The 9,631-nt window shown below is 50.1% G+C and overlaps 1 protein-coding gene across 1 annotated transcript in view; it reads right to left on the minus strand.

The window, feature by feature from the left end:
* GGA2 (golgi associated, gamma adaptin ear containing, ARF binding protein 2) overlaps window positions 1-8,648 on the minus strand; it is a 31,334-nt gene extending 22,686 nt beyond the window's left edge. Inside the window, exons 1-2 of the mRNA XM_038763755.1 lie at window positions 8,606-8,648; window positions 7,765-7,912 (exon numbers count right to left, since the gene is read on the minus strand). Of these exons, the coding sequence (XP_038619683.1) occupies window positions 7,765-7,825 (61 nt within the window). The 5' untranslated portion in view covers window positions 7,826-7,912; window positions 8,606-8,648. The remainder of the gene's footprint in view (window positions 1-7,764; window positions 7,913-8,605) is intronic.
* Window positions 8,649-9,631: the final 983 nt, after the last annotated feature.

Consider the following 9,631-nt stretch of genomic DNA (forward strand, 5'->3'; position numbering starts at 1 on the left):
TTCTTCCACTCCCCCCCACCCCACCCCATTTTTTGGGTCCTCACCTACCTCACCAGGCAATCAAAAGAGGCAAAAAACGGAAATCTATATTAAACCAGGCCCCTGGGCTAGCTGCTTATCACTCCCAGTGAGATCAAGACAAAAGATTTTCAGCATGAAACAAAGTACAAGGGAGGCAAAATCCTTGAAGAGCTGATTGTCCTACTCAAACCTCCAGTCCCACCCAAATCTCCTCCTGCCCCAAACCTTCTTAGGCAGAGGGTGCTGCCAGCAGCCTTATCCCAAAAGGGATGTCGCAAGTTCGTGAAGCGTTCCGTATTTTTAGACTGAGACCCCTTTTTCCTCTCCTCCTCCCAATCCCCCCTCACCCTACCTCCTTCCCCTTCCCACAGCACTCATATATATTTGTATGGATTTATTACTCTATTTATTTTACTTGTACATATTTACTATTCTATTTTGTTAATGATGTGCATATAGCTATAATTCTATTTATTCTGATGTTTTTGACAACTGTCTAGATGTTTTGTTTTGTTGTCTGTCTCCCCCTTCTAGACCGTGAGCCTGCTGTTGGGTAGGGACCGTCTCTATATGTTGCCGACTTGTACTTCCCAAGTGGTTAGTACAATGCTCCACGTACAGTAAGCACTTAATAAATACGATTGAATGAATGAAACAGAAGCAGTGTGGTCTAATAGAGTCAGAATCTGGGTTCTAATCCCAGCTCTACTACTTGTCTGCTTGAGAACCTGGGCAAATCACTTAATTTTTCTGTTCCTCAGTTACCTCATCTGTAAAATAGAAATTAAGACTGTGAGCCCCATTTGAAACATGGATTATGTCCCAACCTAATTTGCTTGCAACCACCCCAGAGCTTAGTACAGTGCCTGACACATAGTAAGTGCCCAAAACAGTGCTTAACAAATATCATAAAAATCATATCCAACAAAAGCCACACTGCGGGGCGGCGGGGGGGGGGTGGGGGTGTTAATATTAAATCCATTGCCAAAATCTGTTTCCCGAATGTCCCAAGGATAATAGCAAGTTATCCTCATTTCTGGAGGGGCGGGGGACTGAGGCAGTTCAAAGAGATCCAAAAACTGGCTGAACAGCCTGAAGCAAGCCTGCAAGACTGCGTCAACACTGGCTGAGTCACAGGAGTGGACTAAAACCAAGAACTATTTAAAACCTACAGGGAACTTCTATTTTCCTTCCTCAGTGATAAAGCACTAAGATAGCATTAAGGTCCCAACTGAAATAAATTCTTCCCAGAGGTTGGCATGGTGGAATGCAGCTGAAGAAGGAGACCTGAGCTGGACAGCCAGGCTAGTCTCTCACAGCACAAGCGCAAACTTGTCTGAGGAAGTTCGGGTGTTTCCGTTTTCATAAAAAGGAAAGAGAAATACAGAACTGCGTGGGAGGCTGGGCGACAGTCACGGGTCTTTAAGCAAGCAAAGGACATAATAATAATAGTCATTGTGGCACATGTTAAGCAGTTACTCTGTGCCAAGCATTGTACTAAGCACCGGGATAGGTACAAGATAGATCAGAGACAGTCCCTGCCCCACATGGGGCCCAGGGGAACAAAAGAGAAATTAAGGGCAAGTTTTTGTACATGGGCTGGGGAGTGAAGAGTTTATCTGTTTGTCTTGTTTGGTTGTGGGGGCGGGGGGGAAGGGGGGAGAGAGATTAAAAAGAAAACCCCCATATTCAGGAAGGTGTCCAAAACAACATAAGACTTCAGCATTTAAGGTTCATCACTGCCCTCAAAATCAAATTCCTCTCTCACTAAACTTTGTTTTTGTCATTTGGGTGGCAGGGACCTTATTATACCTCAACTACACAGTTTTTCATTTTTGGTTCCTCTTCTTTTCTTCCCTCCACCCCGCTGGTGTATCACTGTCTTGTCTCAGACTATGAAGTTTCTGATGATCTGAAATGTCTGTTTTTGCCCTGCAAATGATCAGTCAACCTCCAGTATGGTCCATCCATGAATACTGGTGCTCCCCTCTTGCCATGAGAGCAATTAGGTCCAATCAAAATGATCAATCGATGGCATTTATTGCTAACTGTGTACAGAATACTATACTAGGTACTTAGCTAAGCAGATGGGAAAGTTCCAATCGCCATGTGAACTGGTATTTCTGGACATCATTATGTAAAGTGGCACTTTTTTTATGGTATTTGTCAAGTGCTTACTATGTCCCAGGCACAGTACTGAGTGCTGGGATAGTTGCAAGCTAATCAAGTTAGGATTCACAGTCTTACAGCTCACAGTTAGGCTCACAGTCTTACTCCTCATTTTACAGATGAGGTAACTGAGGCACAGAAAAGTGAAGTGATTTGCCTAAGATCACACAGCAGATAATGGCGGAGCCGGAATTAGAACCCAGGTCCTTCTGAGTCCCAGGCCTATGTTCTACCCACAAGGTCACGCTGTTTCCCAGCTGTTCCCAAATAGATCTGCCTGTGTCCAGTGTGAGTCACTGAGACTGATCAATCGATTAATCATATTTATTGGGTCCTTACGGTGTACAGAGCAGTGTACTAAGTGCTTGGGGGACTGACGTCTCAAACTTCAATGAAGTAGTTTGATTCAAAAAGAAGTCATTAATAAGCCACCAACCAGAAGAGAGCAGAGATAGGAGGAGCAAAATAGGGCACCCTTGGCTGTGGGAGAAAACCAGTTCATTCCTTGGCAACCAAAATCATTGTAGAGCACAGGCCTGGGGGTCGGAAGGTCATGGGTTCAAATCCCAGCTCCATCATTTGTCTCCTGTATGATTTTGGGCAAGTCACTTCACTTCTCTGTGCCTCAGTTACCTCCTCTGTATAATGGAGATTGGGACTTTGAACCCCATGTGGGACAGGGACTGTGTCCAACCATTCATTCATTCATTCAACTGTATTTATTGAGCACTTACTGTGTGCAGAGCACTGTACTAAGAGCTTGGGAAGTACAAGTCAGCAACATAGAGAGACGGTCCCTACCCAACAATGGTCCAGAACAGTCCAGAAGGGGGAGAAAAAAATTGGTTTCCCTAACGGAGAATTGAACCCAGGCGGTGGCGGTGAAATCACAGAATCCTATCCATTAAACCACCAGGGACCTGCTTGTATTCACCCCAGGGCTTAGTACTCTCCCAAGTGTTTAGTAGGGTGCTCTGCATGAAGTAAGTGCTCAATAAATTCGACTGAATGAATATAGTGCCTGGCACATAGTAAGCATTTAACAAATACCAAAATTATTACTACTATTATTATTATCAATAAAATACTCCCATATAGGAGTGAAAATGGAGACTAGAGCCTCCAGTACGAGGCAGGACCAGAACCCTTTGTTTGGGATCAGACCTTTGTCAACCAAAAGCTAGGCATCAGACCCCCACACATCCTTGGCTTTACAGGCCACACAGACCACAGGCCAGGCTGAGCCCCCCTTTTCCTTTCCTCCTCCTCATCTCCTCCCCATCGCCCTGACTCCCTCCCTCTGTTCTACCCCCTCCCCTCAACACTTGTATATATGTACATATTTATTATTCCATTTTATTAATGATGTGTATACATCTATAATTCTATTTACATTGGTGCTAGTCTACTTGTTTTGTTGTCTGTTTCCCCCCTTCTAGACCGTAAGACCCCATTGTTGGATAAGGATTGTCTCTATACGTTGCCAACTTGTACTTTCGAAGTGCTTAGTACAGTGCTCTGCACACAGTAAGCACTCAATAAATACGACTGACTGAATGAATGAACTTATAAGGGGCTGAGCCAGGCACCATCTACCCTAGGGCACTTCTCTTCCTTTTCAGTCCCAGAACCCTCCTGAAAGCTGCTAAGACCTCACATCCTCCCTCCCTCCTCCCCCAGCACACAAAAAGTTTCAGTTTGCGCAGTCATTCTAGAGGTTAGTGATTCATTCATTCATTCAATTGTATTTATTGAGCACTTACTGTGTGCAGAACACTGTACTAAGCGCTTGGGAAGTACAAGTTGGTAACATATAGAGACGGTCCCTACCCAACAACAGGTTCACAGTCTAGAAGGGGGAGACAGACAACAAAACAAAACATGTGGACGGGTGTCAAGTTGTCAGAACAAACAGAATTAAAGCTAAATGCACATTATTAACAAAATAAATAGAATAGTATATGTCCAAGTAAAATAGAGTAATAAATCTGTACAAACATGGTGCTGCGGTGAGGAGAAGGAGGTAGGGCAGGGGGATGGGGAGGAGGAGAGGAAAAAGGGGGCTCAGTCTGGGAAGGCCTCTTGGAGTAGGTGAGCTCTCAGTAGGGCTTTGAAGGGAGGAAGAGAGCTAGCTTGGCGGATGTGTGGAGGGTTGGTTTTGCTAGTCACCACCATCAGCTGTTCAGAGCTTAATAGTAGTTACTGAGTGCTTACTGTGTGCAGAGCATTGTACCAAGTGTTTAACAGCTCAGACCTCCACAACCCACCTGAGGGTCCCAACTCTGTCTGGAAAGAGGTCTTAGGTTGTGAACCTCATGAGGGCCAAGGATCCTGTCTAATTTTCACTCAGGTATTCTTTGCCAGCGCCGAGTATAGCCCTTTGCATATAGTAAGAGCCTAATAAATAATAAATAAATAATAAATAAGTATTCTGGTCATGGGTTCTAATTCCGGCTCTGCCACTTATCAGCTGTGTGACTTTGGGCAAGTCACTTAGCTTCTCTGTGCCTGAGTTACCTCATTTGTAAAATGGGGATTTAGACTGTGAGCCCCACGTGGGACAACCTGATTACCTTGTATCCTCCTCCAGCACTTAGAACAGTGCTTGGCACATAGTAAGCGCTTAACAAATACCATTATTATTATTATTATCATTATTATTATTATTACCACAAGAAGAAATTTACAAAGGCTCATGTGGTGGTCAATGGTATTTATCAAGGGCTCACTGTGTGCAGAACATGGAACTCAATGTTCGGGAGAGTACAATACGATAGAGCCGGTAGGCACCAGTTGCTCCTCTCAGATGTCCCAGAAAAATCAACCAATTGTATTTATTCATTCATTCAATCGTATTTATTGAGCGCTTACTGTGTGCACAGCACTTGACTAAGCACTTGAGAGCCTGGGTGGAGCAAAAGAAAGGAGGGAACTGGGTTACTTTGTGAAGGCAAAGAAGACCGTCAGCATTCAGGACAGGAAGGGGGGAAAAATATGTGGGGCAGGGTAGAGGAAAAAAATTGGGGGAACCTCAGATCCAGAGAAACTAAGGACGGATGAATAACTGAGCCAGGATCTATGAGCTAACGTCTACAATTCTGAAATGAAATGAACCCCAGAACCAAGGAAACTAACAATTTAGCATGATCTAAGAGCTAATGTCTACAGTTCTGAAATGAAGCTGATGAGAAAGGTATTGCAGATGTGTCTCGTTTTTCCTGCCAATCAACGAGTAGGATTTATTGAGCCTCTATTATAAGCAGAGTGGCGTATTAACTAAATATTTGGGAGTGAACAAGAGTTGTGCTAGGAAAGACCTAGTAAGGAGGGTATTTAGAAAACCAGGGCCACGATTCTGCCCCTGAGGAAGCTTACAGTCTAGCGGGGAAGGCAGACACTTGGAGATATTCTAGATAGGGGAAGCAGTGGAATAAATATGTTCAAAAGGGCTAAGAGGCTGAGAAGCAGCATGGCATAGTGGAAAGACCATGGGCTTAGGGGTCGGAGGACGTGTCTGCTGTGTGACCTTGGGCAAGTCACTTCACTTCTCTGTGCCTCAGTTATCTCATCTGTAAAATGGGGATGAAGACTGTGAGCCCTACATGGGATAATCTGATTACCTTGTATCTATCCCAGTGCTTAGAACAGTGCTTGGCACATAGTAAGGTCTTAAATACCATAATAATAATAATAATAATTATTATTATTATTATTAAGAGGGATGTGGTAACTTTGGTGCTTAGAGATGTGGAAGGGACTAACAGTTGGGGGGATATCAAGTGGGGAAATCAGAGAGTACTAGGGTAAGGACTCGGGGAGGAACTGTGATCTCAGAACGGCTTTGAAGATGGTGAGAGAGGTGGTCTGTCAGTTAGGAACTGTGTGGGGGGGTTTCAGGCACCAGGAAGGACTTGAGCAAGAGGTGGGTGATGGGGGAAGCGGTGAGCAAGGCCCAGACTTGTGGCCGTGGCTGAGTGACGCACCATGAAACCACCTCCTCCCTGTGGAAAGGACAAAGGCCCACCACCAGATCGGTTCTTCCTATTCAAAACTCAGTGATGTCTGACATTTCCCTCTCTCCCTACACAGGGCCAGAGCCAAGTTCGGTGCTAAGAAGGACCTAGTGAGAAGTGTACTTAGCAAAGTGCTCCGCGCATAGTAAGCGTTCAATAAAAATACCACTGATGAGGAGAAGAGGGTGGTGCCTCAGAGTGGAATTGAGTCAGGGGAGTTGCAAAAGGAGCGAGTAAAAGAAAAGTGGCCAGGGAAACAGAACGCCCCTTGATTTTGGCCCACCTCCTCACCACAGGTGGCTATGACCTGAAGGCCAATAAAAAAGTACAGGGTATTATAGAAGAGATTAAAACACCCCTGGAGTTTTCCCAAAGCCTAACCCCACTTGTTACAGCAAGAAGCTGCAGGAAATGTGGGGTGAAGCACTGAGTACGGGCCACGTGGGAGCATTGTAACCTGAAATGAACATGTAAATCCATTACAAAGCTGTATTAGGCTCCTGGCCTGTCTCGTTTTTTCAAGCAATAATTCGGACCTCTCTTTCTTGCCTTTCCAGGTTGGTGCGGGGCCCCATCAGGCAGGTCTCCCCTTCTCCAATTCCAGGCCCGGCTGCCTCGAGCCTGAACTGCACGGAAGAATCCGGGGTGGGGTGGGGTGGGGGGAGTTGGGGGCACTCCGCCGTCCGGGCTTGGGCCCGGAACAGGTGCTTAGGAGCTGGAGCGGGGGAGAGGAGGTGGGATGGGAAAGAGAGGGAAGGGAAGGGAGGGGAAGGGAAGAGAAGAGGAGGTGGGGAGGGGAGGCAAGATTATGGAAGGTGAAGGGAAAGCAAGGTTAAGGAAGGGGAGGGAAGTAAAGGGAAGGGAAAGAGAGGGAAGGGAAGCGAGGGGAAGAGAAGAGGAGGGGAGGGGAGGCAAGATTACGGAAGGTGAAGGGAAAGCAACGTTAAGGAATGGGAGGAGAGTAGGGGAAGGCAAGGTTAGGGGAGGAGAGTAAGGGAAAGGGATGGAGGAGAAGACGGGAGGGGAGGCAAGGTTAGGGAAGGAGAGGGGAGTGAAGGGAAGGCAAGGTTAGGGAAGGGGCGTGAGGGGAAGGGAAAAGAGGGTTAGGGAAAGGAGGGGAACAGAAGGGGAGGGGAACAGAAGGGAAAGGGAGGGGAAGCAAGGCAAGGGGAGGGGAAAGGGAAGGAGAAGGGAAGGGGAAGGCAAGGGGAGGGGAGAGGAAAAGGAAGGAGAAGAGAAGGGGAAGATAAGGGGAGGCAAGGTTAGGGAAGGGGAAGGGAATGAAGGTAAGGGAATGGAAAAAGAAGGGAAGGGGAGGTTTGCGGGGGTTTAGGGAAGGCAAGAGAAGGGAGGGGAAGGGAGAGGGAAAGAAAGGCCTCCCGTCGCCCTCCCCAGCCCCGCATCTTGTGATGCGGGTGGTCGCTTCCTCCCCAGGTAAAACCGGCGCGCTGCAAGGCCAAGGGGGCCCGGAGGCCGCCGGCCAGGGGGTCGGGTCCGGGGGCCCGGGGTCCGCGGCTCCCCCTGCCCCCAGCCCCCCAGCCCCCCTTCCGTCGCTACTCACTGAGCCACAGTTCCAGCAGCTGGCCTTGCCCGGGGGGGTCCGGACCCCCGTCCTCCGCCATGGGGCCGAGCCGGGGCTGCCCGGGCCGGGGCACTGCTGGGCTGGGCTGGGCTGGGCTGTGCCGAGCGGCGCGGGGCTCCCCGGGGAGCTGGATAGATAGGTAGGTGGGTGGGCCGGTTGGCCGGCAGTCCGTCCGTCCGTCCGTCCGTCCGTCCGATGCTGCGGCCCTTTAAGGAGGCGGTGACGCAGCAGCCCCGGGGCGGCGCGTGACGCCCTCGGGACCGGGACCTCACCCCAGGGGCCCCAGGACCCCCGGACCCCACGATCCCCCTGACCCCCGGCTCCCCCAGCCCCCAGGACCCCCAGATCCCCAGGATCCCCTGCCCCCAGGACCCCCTGACCCCCGGCTCCCCCTGATCCCAGGACCCCCTGACCCCCGGCTCCCCCTGCCCCCAGGACCCCCGGAACCCGGACTTCCCCTGACCCCAGGCTCCCCCTGGCCCCCGGCTCCCCCTGACCCCAGGACCCCCGGAACCCCGACTTCCCCTGACCCCAGGCTCCCCAGGACCCCCGACCCCCGGACCCCAAGATCCCCTTGACCCCCGGACCCCAAGATCCCCCTGACCCCCGGAACCCCGGCTTCCCCTGACCCCAAGATCCCCAGGACCCCCGGCTCCTCTTGACCCCCAGGACCCCTGACCCCCTACTCCCCCTGACCCTAGGACCCCAAGATCCCCCTGACCCCGGGCTCCCCCGACCCCTAGATCCCCAGGACCCCCGGACCCCCGGCTCCCCCTGCCCCCAGGACCCCCGGCTCCCCCGGCCCCTCCTCGTGACTCACCTTCCCCAACGACGCCCGGGCCGGCCGCGCCCCCTCCTCCACTCCCCGGGCCCCTAAATTGGGAGGAGCGGCATGGGGGAGTGAATAGAGCCCGGGCCTGAGAGGCAGAAGGGCGTGGGTTCTAATCCCCGACTCCCGCCACTTGCCTGCTGGGTGACCTCGGGCAAGCCGCTTCACTTCTCTGGGCCTCAGTGACCTCATCTGGAAAATGGGGGTGGAGACTGTGAGCCCGACGGGGGACAGGGACTGTGCCTAACTCAGAGAAGCAAAGTGGTTCAGTGGAAAGAGCCCGGGCTTGGGAGTCAAAGGTTGTGGCTTCTATTCACTTCTCTGGGCCTCAGTTCCCTCATCGGTAAAATGGGGATGGAGACTGTGAGCCCCACGTGGGACTGATTACTGTATATTTACCCCAGTGCTTAGAACAGTGCTTGGCAGATAGGAAGTGCTTAAATACCATAATTATAATAATAGTAATTATTATTATTCTAAATCCCCTGCTCTCCCCCTCCTACTTGGATTGGGACTCTGCCCAACCCGATGATCTCCTATCTTCCCCAGCGCTTAGAACAGTGCTTGACACTCACTAAGAGCATAAAGGCTGGGAAACAGCATGGCCGAGGGCCTAGAGCACTGACCTAGGAATCGGAGGGACCTGGGTTCTGATCCCTGACCCTCCCCTTGTCCGCTGTGTGACCTTGGAGAAGTCACTTTACTGGGCCTCAGTTTCCTCAGTTGCAAAGTGGGGATTAAGACTGTGAGCCCCATGTGGGACAGAGCTGTGTCCAACCTGATTATCTTGTACCTACCTCAGCGCTTAATACAGTGCTGGCACACAGTAAGCGCTGAATACTATAAAAAAACTACAATTAAAAAAAAAAACTGTTGGACTCCTAAACCGGTAGTTCAGTGCTCTGCACTTAGCACTCATTAAAGACCACTGACTGATTAACAGGGACAAACTTAAATCCTACTCACCCCTCCCACCTATCAGTTTCAATTCCTTAAAGTTCCTTTTTCTTCTTCTGG

Source organism: Tachyglossus aculeatus, chromosome 21, assembly GCF_015852505.1.
Source record: "Tachyglossus aculeatus isolate mTacAcu1 chromosome 21, mTacAcu1.pri, whole genome shotgun sequence".
Lineage (NCBI taxonomy): Eukaryota > Metazoa > Chordata > Mammalia > Monotremata > Tachyglossidae > Tachyglossus > Tachyglossus aculeatus.